We start from the raw sequence: 15721 nt of genomic DNA on the forward strand, positions 1-15721 counted from the left end.
TAACAAGCAGATTTTTAGGTGTAACTGATAAAGTGTACAGTGACTGTATATACGTATGTCAGTTAAGATGATGTGTGAACATTCAGCATATAGCTCTGTCAGGGGCTGTGTCTGTGACCCAGCATTCTAATTACATAGATAATATGTTGAGTCTTGTGTTGGTATTCTAAGTTCAGAAGTAATAGAGTGTTATTTTACTTCAGGTTTTCATCTATGTCCCCTTGTGTAAGCCAGTTCTTGTCCTCCGAGTCAGCGTGATATGTGTTTCTTGTCTGTGTGTTTCTTGTTGTTGAGCCTCCCTTGTTAGTTTATGTCATGTCGTGTTGTCATGTTTGCAGTTCTATTTTGAAATCCTTGTGCTTCTTTGTTCAAAGGGTTTAATTTTGCTCTTCTCCTGTGATGTCATTTTGTTCATTTAAGTTAGCTGTTTGCCCATGTGTTTCCACTTTCCCCGATCACCTCGTGCCTGTATTTAAGACCTCTGTCGTCCTTTGTTTGCTGTCAGGTCATCTGTGTATTTTACCTTCACATCTCATCAAAACAGTCATTGTAGTCATCATAGTCGTGATAGTCATCTTAATTGGTTCAGAATTGTCATAGTTTCATAACAGTTTTCATAATTAGTTTCCCAGTTTAGTTGTCACTCCTGTTCCGTCTTTGCTGGAGTTTTGTTCATGTTTACCAGCCTCAATAAAACCGCGATCTTTTGGTTGTAGTCTCCACTCCGTCTCCTCCAGTGTCTCAACACTTAATATGAATGTCAAAAACTTAATATGAATGCAATTTTTGGAAAACCAAATGTTACTTCAAATAACGACTGCATTGTTACATATTTCATTCACAGTTTGCAGAGGTCATCTTGGATGATGTGCCAGTAGAGTTCAGTAACTCAGCTTCAAGCATTGCAACCCTGAGACGAGAGACTGGCTTCTTGAGAATACAGTTATCATTACAAATATAAATTAAATGATAAACTACAAACGTTTAGCTTGAACGTGTTTGGAATATTTATATAGTATTGCTATAATCTTATTATTTAGTCATGCAAACAGAGTTAATGATTATTAAAAGTAAATTATTTGCTGTTCAAGATGACCTGACTGACTTGTGCTGTAACCCATTACTGTGGGAACTGCGACCGTGACACTCACTAGCTAAATGCTTATGTTTTAGGTTTCTCTCTTAGTGTCAGCTGAAAAAAGGTGAAAAAAATAAATCGCATAACAAAATGTAATTCACAGACCATGTAAACACTTCACACGACTTACTGTAGTTGTAAGGCATGGTGGGTGGACTGCTTTACGATAAGAGTATTTTGCAACCTTTTACATATTTATTTAACCATTTCAACACAATACTTGTGTTTTTTTGTGTAATTCAGATTGGCTGTGACATTTGCCCACGGTGGTATCACAGGAACTGTGCCAAGCAGCCCCGCATGAGCAAAGAAAACAAAAAAACATTTGTTTGTGAAGCATGCCGGACAGAGGGTTAGGGTCTCTGGGTTTTGTTCTAGGGTTTGTAATTGCTTTGTGTTTTGTATATAAAATTATTTATTTAGTTGTTTATTCATTCATTCATTTATTTATGTGTGTGTTGCTTTTTGTGTTTCAGTAGATATTCCCAATGTTCGAGTTCAGCTTTGATTGCAACTGGTTTGATGGATTATTCAATTATTTTGTGTTTCTTAATATGTTAGCATTATGCTTAATGTTGGCAAAGAATTTATATATATATAAATATATGTATGTATGTGTGTATGTATGTGTGTGTGTTGTTGCATGGTTTGCTGGTGTTTAGCCTCTGCTATACCCCTGTGTCTTTTCTGTTTTTCAGTTTAATTCAATAGCGGGTTTCTTATTTACTTTGATATAATTGTTATTGTTCTTTGTTAGGATTTCAATTAAAATGTGCTGTATTGGAATGACATTTTATTCCCCTTGTGTTTTGTCCTTCCCACAAGTTTCACTTCCTGTAGAGTTACTTGGTATTTGTGGTTTGTCTTAAGGTGTTGCACACGACATAATCACCGCCTGAAGTAGGAAGTGTAGAGGAGTTCTCTATCAGAGTCCATCAGAGCTGAGCTGCTTTCAGACGACTCCGTCTTGTTGTGGATGCTGAAGCTGATCATGGTTCTCCTGTGGATGATCCTGTTGGTGGTTCTGCTCTGTGCAGAGGCCGAGAACGTGACCGAGGTCAGAGGAGAGCTGGGGACCAATGTCACTCTAACCTGCTCCAATCAGACATCAGACACACACTGGTACATGGAGATCCACAGTCAGTTCAGAGCAGGTATCGGCCGCAGTTTTTCTTCAGCAGGCTCTACCTACTACTCTCCTGGTTTTGAAACCAAATTTTCAATCCTGCAAAACAAACTCGTGATTAAAAACTTGACAGCAGAGGACTGCAGGCTTTACTTCTGTGGCATCAAGAGAGGAGGCAGCACTCAGTTTGTGGAGACTTTCAGCCTCGTCTCAGGTTAGTAAAAGTTTTGGGGGTTTTTACTGTAATGCTGAAAACTACAGAAGCAGAAATATGTCCAAAGCTAAATGTCACACCTGAAGTTTCACATAGTTTGGCTACATACATCTGTCAGCTAAAGGAAGACGTCATTAAATAGAATCAGTGTGTCTGGATAACAACAAATTGTCCATTTTTGACCCGTTAAGGCCAGGATCTTATTTCCTGTGATCATGCTCTGTCTTGTAAACCTGAAAAAAAAATCTTACACAAGAACAACTGTGAGACTAACAAGCATGTCTGAGACTGAAAGACAACATCATGTAGTTCCTAAAAACAAGTGTCTTCCTCGTGTTTTCCTAGTTACATTCTGTGTTTCAGTTTCAGGGATCGAACCAACCTTATAATCAGCAGGTGACCTGCTGAGCTACAGCCACCCCGACTGTTTTAAGTGTCAGATCGGTCTAGACCTTTGAAAATAAACAGGCTTCAAATGTTATGCAGAACTCTGTGTTCTTACAACCAGGTCAATTTTGTTCCTTTAGTCAGTGTCTGAGAGGTCGTCACTGAAACTCAAGGCAGCTTCTTACAGTAACTTTGTACCTTTGTGTAACACACAGCCCGACAATCGTCCACACTTTGAGGCTTCAAAGGAACCAATTTGTTAAAAGGTGTTGATGGCTGGGCCAGTTCACAACTTAATCTCAAACTTTTAAAATGCAGATCACAAACATCTTAAACTAATCATCTGAAAAAGCCTCAGATGTCAGCTCAGTTTGCTTCTTTAAGAGTTTCTTCATACACTCATTCATTTCTTTGGCAATCTGTCTCTCTCTCCAGCTGTGTCTGCAACATCTGTCACAGTCACTGACAGTAACCGCCCAGACCAGCAATCTAACAAGAATGCATTGCAGAGTGATCGTGTCGTTTTCATCTCTCTGAGCCTGAATGCTGCACTCGTTCTTGTGGTAATCTGTGAGTCTGTTTCTTTCTCTAAATCTTTGTGGTCTCTCTGCTCTTCTATTAATATCAGCACACCTCCACAGCGTGCAACATCGTGGTGCATTTAGAGGTGCAGACGTGTGACCATCAGATCGCGTTTCAGAGAAGTAATGAAGCTATTTTTTGAAACATGTTTGAGCTCAAGTTAAAGATCTGCAAAAGATTTAGCTAGACTATTATTGTCATCACTCATAATCAGTAGTGTCCTTGATGTATGGATGCCGATGTGTTATGTAAAAAAATGAATTAGTGAAAAAATTACAGTAGTATCAGTATTTCACAGCTGCAGCTCTGATGATTAGTACAAACTAATATAAACCACAATCATCTAAAATTGTTCTTTAGTGGTAGTTTTGTGGGGCCTAAATTAAAGACCTGTTGTAATGGAGTGTATCAGAATTTCAGGAGCGGGACCACGCCTCCAAACACGCTTCTTCCGGTTCTCATAGGTTCCCCCAGTTCTGCAAGCTGTCATTCTCGTTTACGTCTCCCACCCTCCTTCTTCTTTTCAATTCTTTAACTTCTTCACTTTTATTTATTACATTGGGAACCTGCCAGGCCCGGGAGCCGTCGCCCGTCCCCTTCGAGGTGTTCCCCGAACCGCAGCTCAATTCATGTCCAAGCAATTCACCTGCTTTACCTAGTAAAACGCTGTCAAACCTAAAATGCGGTCGTGGGCCCAGCTAGTGAAATACTTATTATGCTTTTCTTATTGTTCTTAAATGCATGACCACATGTTCATATTAAAGGTGGAGCTGCAGAGATCTCATAAAAATCAAAAAATAAGGTTTAAATATTTTAATAACAATGAATGAAAGAAGTAATAATGTGTGTGGGGACACTGAGGCCCTGCAGAGCCTGCTGGCTGACAGAGAGTCAGAGGAAGGAGCTTTTACAGACAGGTGTCACATATTGGGGGAGGAGGAGCTAACTGGACTTCCTGAAGGCTGAAAGTTTAACTTTTGAATGTTTTTCTTGTCTTTTATTTAGAGTGTGAGATATAAGCTCATGTTCTTTTAGAGTTTCACCTTCCAAGCAGAGCAGCAGTTTGCTGTTTGTGTAGAAAGAGATCAGTGTTACTGTGAATTAGAGCTCATACTTGTTTCTGATCAGAGTGTAGTTCAGACCTGCAGCAGCTTCCAGTCACAGTTTAAAAACTCAACTTCCTCTCTTTGTGTTCTCCCAGATGTTTCAGCTGTGCTTCTGCTGTGCCAGATGTTGAAAGGTTTCTCTGCACAGTGGAGAAATGTGTTGTATGTGATGAGTGCTGATGTGAATGTGATGGTGAAGTGACTCCTCTGATGGTCTGTTGGCAGGTCTGAGTTGTGTATCACTGTCTCTGAAGAGGAGAATCAGCAAGTATCAGGCAAACCTCCCTCCAGCTGGGACCAGTGAGAGGCTGGAGGCTCCACTGGTAACTCAAAGTGTACAGGTGACCCTGCAGCTCATGCTCATTGTTCTCCTTCAGTGCTACTTTGTCCTGTACTCAGTGCTGCTGTTGTGTTTCAGTACGAGGAGATCCAGCTCCCCCGTCGATCTGCTGCTCCTGCTACAGAGTGCATTTACTACAATGTTCAATTTCCTCGCTCCACACTGCGTCGACGCTGACGGACACACCTGGACAGGTGGATGATACTTGCTGCGTTCAGAACTGGTGGACAGTCAGTGTCATCAATGAAGACTTCCTGCTTCTCTATTTGACAACCATTTAAAGAAATACCTGCAAGACTAATTGACCTCAGATATGATATGATGATATGATATGAACCCGAGAATGTGACCTTTGGCCAAACCTGCTTCAAAGTGCTTTCAGATTTAAGGTGGATAAGCCAGAACTCAAAAGCACTGTAAAACCAGTCATCTGTGACGGACCCATGAATACCAAACCACATCTACAGGTTTAATAAGAACATAGACTATGTTTCCATTCAGACAATGTTTGTTTGAGGGAAGGTCAGGTGAAGCAAAACCTCACATTCCCACATTTATATACCAGCAGCAGGACTTCACTAACCTTTAAAGAACATGTAATCCATTGTTTGTGCACATTTTTAGGTTTATTCTTTCATTCATTATTGGTTTAGGAATTCAGACGTTGTCATATATTTCTACTCTCACCAGTGTTTTTATAGCAACACTGCAACTGTTTCTTTACTTTGTTCTTTTAATGTTGTGTTTGCTTTAATCACAAAATGTGGTTTGATGTACTTCTCTGTAACATTTAGTATAAACACATTAAACATGTGAGAACACCAATGCAGAGAAAACAAACCTGTCTGATGTTCTTTAAAGAAGAGTTTCACAATGTTCTGCTCCTCTGTAGAATGCCAGTTTCTTGTCTTCATATATTGTATGTTTTGCCCCACCCACAGGTGCAGTCACCATGCATGACTGCGTCTGGACTTCTTTTTCTTTGCAAGCTCCTTTGACTACAATGACCTGGATGACTGAGAACCTTCACAGACGTATTTTCCCAGTTTAGTTGTCGCTCCTGTTCCGTCTTTGCTGGAGTTTTGTTCATGTTTACCAGCCTCAATAAAACCGCGATCTTTTGGTTGTAGTCTCCACTCCGTCTCCTCCAGTGTCTCAACACTTAATATGAATGTCAAAAACTTAATATGAATGCAATTTTTGGAAAACCAAATGTTACTTCAAATAATGACTGCATTGTTACATATTTTATTCACAGTTTGCAGAGTCTATCTTGGATGATGTGCCAGTAAAGTTCAGTAACTCAGCTTCATTATTCATTCATGCATTTATTTATGTGTGTGTTGCTTTTTGTGTTTCAGTAGATATTCCCAATGTTCGAGTTCAGCTTTGATTGCAACTGGTTTGATGGATTATTCAATTATTTTGTGTTTCTTAATATGTTAGCATTATGCTTAATGTTGGCAAAGAATGTATATATATATATAAGTGTGTGTGTGTGTGTGCGTGTGCGTGTGTGTTGTTGCATGGTTTGCTGGTGTTTAGCCTCTGCTATACCCCCGTGTCTTTTCTGTTTTTCAGTTTAATTCAATAGCGGGTTTCTTATTTACTTTGATATAATTGTTATTGTTCTTTGTTAGGATTTCAATTAAAATGTGCTGTATTGGAATGACATTTTATTCCCCTTGTGTTTTGTCCTTCCCACAAGTTTCACTTCCTGTAGAGTTACTTGGTATTTGTGGTTTGTCTTAAGGTGTTGCACACGACATAATCACCGCCTGAAGTAGGAAGTGTAGAGGAGTTCTGTGTCAGAGTCCATCAGAGCTGAGCTGCTTTCAGACGACTCCGTCTTGTTGTGGATGCTGAAGCTGATCATGGTTCTCCTGTGGATGATCCTGTTGGTGCTTCTGCTCTGTGCAGAGGCCGAGAACGTGACCGAGGTCAGAGGAGAGCTGGGGACCAATGTCACTCTAACCTGCTCCAATCAGACATCAGACCCATACTGGTACATGGAGATCCACAGTCAGTTCAGAGCAGGTATCGGCCGCAGTTTTTCTTCAGCAGGCTCTACCTACTACTCTCCTGGTTTTGAAACCAAATTTTCAATCCTGCAAAACAAACTCGTGATTAAAAACTTGACAGCAGAGGACTGCAGGCTTTACTTCTGTGGCATCAAGAGAGGAGGCAGCACTCAGTTTGTGGAGACTTTCAGCCTCGTCTCAGGTTAGTAAAAGTTTTGGGGGTTTTTACTGTAATGCTGAAAACTACAGAAGCAGAAATATGTCCAAAGCTAAATGTCACACCTGAAGTTTCACATAGTTTGGCTACATACATCTGTCAGCTAAAGGAAGACGTCATTAAATAGAATCAGTGTGTCTGGATAACAACAAATTGTCCATTTTTGACCCGTTAAGGCCAGGATCTTATTTCCTGTGATCATGCTCTGTCTTGTAAACCTGAAAAAAAAATCTTACACAAGAACAACTGTGAGACTAACAAGCATGTCTGAGACTGAAAGACAACATCATGTAGTTCCTAAAAACAAGTGTCTTCCTCGTGTTTTCCTAGTTACATTCTGTGTTTCAGTTTCAGGGATCGAACCAACCTTATAATCAGCAGGTGACCTGCTGAGCTACAGCCACCCCGACTGTTTTAAGTGTCAGATCGGTCTAGACCTTTGAAAATAAACAGGCTTCAAATGTTATGCAGAACTCTGTGTTCTTACAACCAGGTCAATTTTGTTCCTTTAGTCAGTGTCTGAGAGGTCGTCACTGAAACTCAAGGCAGCTTCTTACAGTAACGTTGTACCTTTGTGTAACACACAGCCCGACAATCGTCCACACTTTGAGGCTTCAAAGGAACCAATTTGTTAAAAGGTGTTGATGGCTGGGCCAGTTCACAACTTAATCTCAAACTTTTAAAATGCAGATCACAAACATCTTAAACTAATCATCTGAAAAAGCCTCAGATGTCAGCTCAGTTTGCTTCTTTAAGAGTTTCTTCATACACTCATTCATTTCTTTGGCAATCTGTCTCTCTCTCCAGCTGTGTCTGCAACATCTGTCACAGTCACCGACAGTAACCGCCCAGACCAGCAATCTAACAAGAATGCATTGCAGAGTGATCGTGTCGTTTTCATCTCTCTGAGCCTGAATGCTGCACTCGTTCTTGTGGTAATCTGTGAGTCTGTTTCTTTCTCTAAATCTTTGTGGTCTCTCTGCTCTTCTATTAATATCAGCACACCTCCACAGCGTGCAACATCGTGGTGCATTTAGAGGTGCAGACGTGTGACCATCAGATCGCGTTTCAGAGAAGTAATGAAGCTATTTTTTGAAACATGTTTGAGCTCAAGTTAAAGATCTGCAAAAGATTTAGCTAGACTATTATTGTCATCACTCATAATCAGTAGTGTCCTTGATGTATGGATGCCGATGTGTTATGTAAAAAAATGAATTAGCGAAAAAATTACAGTAGTATCAGTATTTCACAGCTGCAGCTCTGATGATTAGTACAAACTAATATAAACCACAATCATCTAAAATTGTTCTTTAGTGGTAGTTTTGTGGGGCCTAAATTAAAGACCTGTTGTAATGGAGTGTATCAGAATTTCAGGAGCGGGACCACGCCTCCAAACACGCTTCTTCCGGTTCTCATAGGTTCCCCCAGTTCTGCAAGCTGTCATTCTCGTTTACGTCTCCCACCCTCCTTCTTCTTTTCAATTCTTTAACTTCTTCACTTTTATTTATTACATTGGGAACCTGCCAGGCCCGGGAGCCGTCGCCCGTCCCCTTCGAGGTGTTCCCCGAACCGCAGCTCAATTCATGTCCAAGCAATTCACCTGCTTTACCTAGTAAAACGCTGTCAAACCTAAAATGCGGTCGTGGGCCCAGCTAGTGAAATACTTATTATGCTTTTCTTATTGTTCTTAAATGCATGACCACATGTTCATATTAAAGGTGGAGCTGCAGAGATCTCATAAAAATCAAAAAATAAGGTTTAAATATTTTAATAACAATGGATGAAAGAAGTAATAATGTGTGTGGGGACACTGAGGCCCTGCAGAGCCTGCTGGCTGACAGAGAGTCAGAGGAAGGAGCTTTTACAGACAGGTGTCACATATTGGGGGAGGAGGAGCTAACTGGACTTCCTGAAGGCTGAAAGTTTAACTTTTGAATGTTTTTCTTGTCTTTTATTTAGAGTGTGAGATATAAGCTCATGTTCTTTTAGAGTTTCACCTTCCAAGCAGAGCAGCAGTTTGCTGTTTGTGTAGAAAGAGATCAGTGTTACTGTGAATTAGAGCTCATACTTGTTTCTGATCAGAGTGTAGTTCAGACCTGCAGCAGCTTCCAGTCACAGTTTAAAAACTCAACTTCCTCTCTTTGTGTTCTCCCAGATGTTTCAGCTGTGCTTCTGCTGTGCCAGATGTTGAAAGGTTTCTCTGCACAGTGGAGAAATGTGTTGTATGTGATGAGTGCTGATGTGAATGTGATGGTGAAGTGACTCCTCTGATGGTCTGTTGGCAGGTCTGAGTTGTGTATCACTGTCTCTGAAGAGGAGAATCAGCAAGTATCAGGCAAACCTCCCTCCAGCTGGGACCAGTGAGAGGCTGGAGGCTCCACAGGTAACTCAAAGTGTACAGGTGACCCTGCAGCTCATGCTCATTGTTCTCCTTCAGTGCTACTTTGTCCTGTACTCAGTGCTGCTGTTGTGTTTCAGTACGAGGAGATCCAGCTCCCCCGTCGATCTGCTGCTCCTGCTACAGAGAGCACTTACTACAAACTGCAGGTTCCTCAGCTGTCACTGCCTCAAAGCTGATGGACACACCTGGACAGGTGGATGATACCTGGTGGATTCAGATTTTGTGGACAGAGGTCAGTCTGATGTCTCAGGACTTTCTGCTCCTCTGCTTGTGGGAGGATTTCTTTCTTCCTGTCGCAAAAATCCACAAACTTGACAAACATCAGAAATGCAGTGAGATTAATTTCAGTCAGAAACAATCTGCTCTGCTTCTGAGCTCAGATGGACCCAAAGATGTGACAACCTTTAGCCAAACCTGCTTTAAGGTGGTTTAGGATTTAAGGTGGATATGCCAGAATTCAAAGCTGTTGTTAAAACCTTTAAATATTTATTTGTTCTGTCTCTGTTTGCATCTGTTTAACAGGGTTTTTTTAGCTGTCTGGTTGTTTATGCTATTCTGAACACATTCAAAGCTTAAGTAAGTCAAGTTTATTTAAAGATTGGCTTTAACAGGCATCATGAAACAGCAAGCTGGAAAAAAGTAAAAATTATGAAAATATCTATAAAATATAATTTAAAAAACTGAGCTAATTGCACCAAACAAACAAAACTGCATGTTCAGAATAGAAAAAAACTGAACTCAAAAACAATCATAACAAAAGAGTCCCAGCTCCAAAGCCTCTGTCCCCCCATTTAGTCTGTGAGGGGCGATTAATACATTTTGAGCTTGGTATTGAAGACTGCAAGCAGCTGAGTGTTTAACAAGAAGTTGAGATGAACGGCCTGGAGATCATTCATTTAGGGCTCTTTATGTAAGTGTGGGAATTGTAAAATCAATTTAAAAAAATGTTAAGTTTTACATTTCTACCCTCACAAGCTCCAGGTGGTAACCAAGAGATTGACAAGACCCAAATAGTCTTCCTTCAGAGGGTGTCAGGGTTTCCCTTCAAGATACAGTCAGTGAATGACTCGGAGTAGAGATGCTGCTCCTCCACATTGCACTGAGCTGTCTGAGGTAATAATAATAATAATAATAATGGATACTTTATTGATCCCCATGGGGAAATTACTTGTTTTTCTCTGCATTTGACCCATTCACTCAGTGAAGCAGTGGGCAGCCCACTAAGCAGGCGCCCGGGGAGCAGTGTGTAGGGACGGTACCTTGCTCAGGGGTACCTCAGGGTAGCCGTTAAATGGATTCGAACCGCCGACCTTCCGATCATGGGGTGACCACTTTACCTACTGAGCTATCCCTGCCCCTAGTAGTAGTTTGAGCATCTAACAAGGATTGCTCCTGGACACCTTCGAGGTGTGCTGAGGCTCCTGAACCCAGAAGAGCTAGGTGGCCAGGAGAGGTGGGAGGTCTGAGCATCTCTGCTTGTGTTATTTTTAGAGTATTGTTAACAATAAATTGACTTTGAGGTCTTTGCAAATCATTGCATCCTGTTGTTATTTACATTTTTCACTTTCATGGCTGAGCAGCCGGTGTGTTTAGGTCCACACTGCAAACACACCAGCTGCTCAGCCGTGACAGACCCAGCTTCCAAACCTTTTTCAGAATGGTGCTTTGTTTGCTTCAGAACATTTAAAATACATTTCTACATATGTGTGGCATTATTCATTTGATCTGTGAAACTACACTGTTGAGGAATGAACATGTATTCCAGTAACTGTGAAGATTTTTTGTTTGATTGACGCGTTCGTCTTCAGTTTAGGCATTCAGAAGTTGTAGCCTCAAGTGGAAGTTCCCTCCAGTGTTAGAAGTGTTTTAAAACAACACTGTGACTGTCAGGTTGCTTTTCCTTTGTTTTTCTTACATTCAGTGTTTTCTTGTTTTGGAGTAGAAAGTGTACTTTAATGTACTTTAATTACATGTACTGTCAAGTTTAGTGTTAACACATTAAACGTAACAACACCAATGAAGAGAAACCAAATCCGTTTGGTGTTTTTTTTTTTTTTTCAAATAGTTTCATAAAGTTCTGCTTCTTGGGGGCTGTGTGGGTGTTTGTTGGTCAGACTTGACTTAAAAACGAATCAGAACTTTAATCACACTTTCTGAAAATGACCACAGGTGATAAACTGCAAAAAACGTTTTCATTGTTGCTCCTCTGTAGAAAACCAATTTCCTGTTTTCAGATATTATGACTATGTTAATCCCTTCCCACCTCCCACCAGTGAAAAACTCACAAGAAACCCCTAGTATCTGCTGAGTGGAACAACCAGAGGTGTCCTTGTTCACCTATATGAGAAGAGATGAGGCGAAAACATGCAGGTGGTTTGTTCAGATGCTACTTTGCAAACCTACACCCTACTGCTGTGCTCCTTTTAGAGAGCAGAGACTTTCTCCTTGCCACGCTTCCAAGATAAAAAAAATATATAAATAATGCGGATATAAATAAATAATAATAATAAAGGAAATTCTGCAGTCTGTGAACCGTTATTTCTTTTCTAATCCTTCCAAATAAACCATGTTTGCTGAGTCTCTCTACTGTGATAACTTTAACATTTAACATGTTTAATTATTTATCATATTGAGACTATTTATCCACTTTGTTACACATTCCTATGCAGAGAGAAACATCTATTATTAAGCTATGAGTGGGTTAGCTTACTAACTGTTTCCCTCGTCTTTATTCTCTCTCCTCTACATTTTCCCTCCATTCACTCTCCTACAGCTGGGCCTCCTCCACATCCAGACAAAAGAGATGAGGCTGATCTTGACTTTTCCTCTTTGGCTGCACATGCTATGGTTTTCAGTAATCCCAGTGGGATGAAATGTTGTTGGAACTCTTGAAGTCAAAGGGATCTCCTGTCTCTAGCAAGTTAGAGGCTGTTCCACCCCTTCCCTACAGATTTTGGACTAATGGCTTGGCCCCTAAAACGAAAATGCTCTTTTCCCCAGGTTTACCTGGGCTGGTGGGGTGAATTATGCATGAGTCAAGCCAGTGGCTTAAAATTTGCAGGTCTGCGCCCTCATTTCTTCCATGGGTATTTAATTTAGTTCTTGGTGCACTTTAGCATCCCCCCTTTGAGGTATCAACGATGGTGATATGAAATGATTTTCTTTCAAAACTGGGAAACTTCAGTTTTGAGAGATTGGTTGGCCACTTCATGGGCTTTACAGAGGAGTGCTTCCCTCTCAGCCATTTGTTCAGCTGCGATGTGGTTGTCTGTGTCCATGTTTTCCAGATTCTACCATCTTAATGTGGGAGCCACTCCATCCTTTGGGGAGCAGGGGCTGTGTGTGTCTAGGCAGTATATCATATATTTCAATCATATTTAGCTGATGGCACTGAGTCTGTACAACTGGATTGCCTTGTACTGAGTATTAAACACCTTCCAATGGTGTGTGAGGAAATTAGCTTGTATGCTGATGACACAGTCATCTTAACGTGTGATGGTGAATAAGTAGCCAGGAAACTCATATTGTAGAAAAGGTTTCATCTTGGCTTATCCTTGATTCACACACATACAAGAGGACATCAGCACAGGTCTTTCCAAAACATCCATGCAAACAATTATAAAATCAACTATGTTGATCAAGTTAAATATTTAAGTGCTGCTTTAGATCTTATGCTGAACTTCAAGAGACACATTAAAAAGATGGGTAATACACTTAAATGTAATAGTTACCTTTCTGCAATTTCGTCATGGACTTCACTAAGAAAGACTATTCATGTGCCTGAATACTATCATATTCTTTTATATAAACTATTTCTATCTCCTGCTGGTCCCAGGTGAGTACTACAACATTAAAATCTAACAAAAAGTCTTTATGATCAAGCTTCAAAAGTCCTAGATAGGAAACCAATATATTTTCCTCTTTAGTAAATTTAATATTTTAAACTTTGAGAGTTTAATTTGCTTTTCTGATGTTCAACTTTGTTCAAAAATTGTTAAAAATTACACCCCCACCTCACAAAAATGTTGTTCAGCTTTGCTAAGAACAAACACCCAGAGGTAATTGCTGGTTGGTGCCCAGTGGTATTATTTGGTCATGTTGTTAGGCTATCTAAGCACCCTCACTTGCTTACCTGTTGCCGTACACATCCATGTCTCAGGTCACCTGACTTCCCTAGCTTTCACTGGTAAGAGTCACATACCTGGTGCTCCTTGGTCTTAATTGGCTATATTGATTGATGCTAGTCGTGCTTTGTATGGATCACCTGCAGATTATTTTCTTAGAAGCCTTCCCTCCATCGATTACTTGGACATTGTTATTTTGCTCCCCATGTGAACGGGTACAGAGGCTGTAGCTACAGAACGCTCCTACTGGCCGATAACTCTGAGAATTGAGCACTTGGTATGTAACTGTGGCTTGTCATGATCTTTGCATTGCTTCTGCCACCGTCTTTTTCACTGTTAATTAGGGCTGAAACAAACGATTATTTTGATAGTCGACTAGTCACCGATTATTCTTGCAATTAGTCGACTTATCAGATCCATTGTCCATTGGCCATAAAATGTACAGCTTATTGCACCAGCATGCATGTGCTCTTATATAACTATCATTAGCTTAGTGTTTAAGGTAACTAAAAATAAAGACAAGATGATAGTTTATTAAACTTTGAATGAAATTTGCAGATTGTCTCAGTGGAGTTTAATAAACTCAGCCGTCTGCTCCTTGCTATCTAAAATATTACAGGACACTGGAGTAAGTTCTCTACCATCTCACACTTCTGTTTAATCCGTTTTCTGTTTGACATTTACTCAGCTGTGTGAAAACTAAAACTTTAATCTCAGTCAACCTGATTTACTCAGGAACAAATAAATCACTGAAAAAAGCCAAACAATAAATTTTTTTTATTAAAGTTATCTAAGTGACTTAGATATCATGTTTAACCTGAGTAGCGAAAGACCGCGGGGATCTGATAAAGATATGCTGGGAGTTCACTGTTCTCACCGGCTCTAGTGAGCCTTGAACCCCGGCTAACTATCGAGCTGGTGGGTAACAGACGTCTCCAAAAACGTCTACTTTTCACTTTTACTTGAGTAATGATATTTTAAAGTAATGCTACTCTTACTTGAGTACAATTTTTGGATACTCAACCCACCTCTGATCGTCGACTATTGAATTAGTCGTCGATGTAATCGTGTCCAGTCAACTAATCGTGGCAGGCCTAGTGTTAATGTTAATTTTAATTTACATTACTGGAAATCTGGGCCTCGGTGTACACAATTTCAAATCTATGCATACGCTCACTTAAATCTTTTCAGTCATTTAAGTCAATAAAAGCCCGAAATTACCATGATGTTCATGCTGAAGATGTGTTTCTTTGCTGTGAAACACATGTCTGTGTAGACACTTCTGCATTTCATAAGTGGGAAGTTTGTATGCTATACTAAACAGGGTCAAAAGTTTTATGTTTCTATTATACTAGCTGGTAGTGCATGGTGATGCATTACCAGCTAAGCCAAAATGATTGAAGATGTGACTAATTTTAGACTTCTCAGTTGTTGGAGCCCGGGTTCTTTTCTACAGTGGTTCCTTTATTTATGATGACTTTATTTGCTGTAGGAGGGTATTTAATACTGATTGTGCTGTGGTCAGGCGGTGGGAGTAAAAAGCTCATCTCTGGATAAATAAGTTTTCACTTATTTCTTCAGTTAAACTGTGAAGGAAAGTGCTTTGATGTTTCGATGAGAGCAACATTGTGGTCAAGTGGTGGGAGGATGAACTGCCTGTTCTGTTGACAAAAATAAAATCACCTAAAATAAAATTAACATGTAAGCCCTCACAGACTTCAAGCATTCCAGCAGTTGTGTGATATTTTTGCTGAGACGGAAAGACTGCATGTTTTTACAGCATTATATTCTACTTTCCATATACAAAGGCTGTGCAGAGATAATGGATATATCGGGTAAAGGATGCAATGTTAAAAATGTGTGTTTCATTTATTGTATCCTTGTTAAAACCCAAATATCAACAGCATTGTCATCTGCATATAAACCGAGTCCATGAGTTTGGCATTATTACACGTTTACTGCAAACTGGATGGAAAAAGAAAACATCACAGCAGCAAAGATGGAGAGGTTTTCATGTGACGAACAGCAGACATTGTTGTGCCACCTTTGACCTGCACTGTATGAG

General features: G+C 40.2%; 2 protein-coding genes across 2 annotated transcripts; both read left to right on the plus strand.

Annotated features, from left to right (window-relative positions):
* The first annotated feature begins 2114 nt into the window (after positions 1–2114).
* LOC146607923 (uncharacterized) lies at positions 2115–5070 on the plus strand. The gene is made up of 4 exons (XM_085348630.1): positions 2115–2478; positions 3301–3435; positions 4779–4876; positions 4972–5070. The coding sequence occupies exons 1-4, from the start codon at positions 2115–2117 to the stop codon at positions 5068–5070; spliced, it is 696 nt and encodes a 231-aa protein (XP_085204756.1).
* A 1682-nt stretch (positions 5071–6752) lies between these two features.
* On the plus strand, positions 6753–9708 carry LOC146607924 (uncharacterized). The gene is made up of 4 exons (XM_085348112.1): positions 6753–7116; positions 7939–8073; positions 9417–9514; positions 9610–9708. The coding sequence occupies exons 1-4, from the start codon at positions 6753–6755 to the stop codon at positions 9706–9708; spliced, it is 696 nt and encodes a 231-aa protein (XP_085204238.1).
* Positions 9709–15721: the final 6013 nt, after the last annotated feature.

Source organism: Diplotaxodon limnothrissa, linkage group LG23 (assembly GCF_057381915.1).
Source record: "Diplotaxodon limnothrissa isolate DT_005_m linkage group LG23, D_limnothrissa_male_GT1.1, whole genome shotgun sequence".
Lineage (NCBI taxonomy): Eukaryota > Metazoa > Chordata > Actinopteri > Cichliformes > Cichlidae > Diplotaxodon > Diplotaxodon limnothrissa.

Excerpts from the sequence above, each read along its gene's own strand:
- LOC146607924 (XM_085348112.1), top strand. The coding sequence starts at position 6,753 with ATGCTGAAGCTGATCATGGTTCTCCTGTGGATGATCCTGTTGGTGCTT. Across the intron at positions 7,117-7,938 it reads GACTTTCAGCCTCGTCTCAG|CTGTGTCTGCAACATCTGTC; the intron begins GTTAGTAAAAGT and ends CTCTCTCTCCAG. Across the intron at positions 8,074-9,416 it reads ACTCGTTCTTGTGGTAATCT|GTCTGAGTTGTGTATCACTG; the intron begins GTGAGTCTGTTT and ends GTCTGTTGGCAG.
- LOC146607923 (XM_085348630.1), top strand. The coding sequence starts at position 2,115 with ATGCTGAAGCTGATCATGGTTCTCCTGTGGATGATCCTGTTGGTGGTT. Across the intron at positions 2,479-3,300 it reads GACTTTCAGCCTCGTCTCAG|CTGTGTCTGCAACATCTGTC; the intron begins GTTAGTAAAAGT and ends CTCTCTCTCCAG. Across the intron at positions 4,877-4,971 it reads AGAGGCTGGAGGCTCCACTG|TACGAGGAGATCCAGCTCCC; the intron begins GTAACTCAAAGT and ends GTTGTGTTTCAG.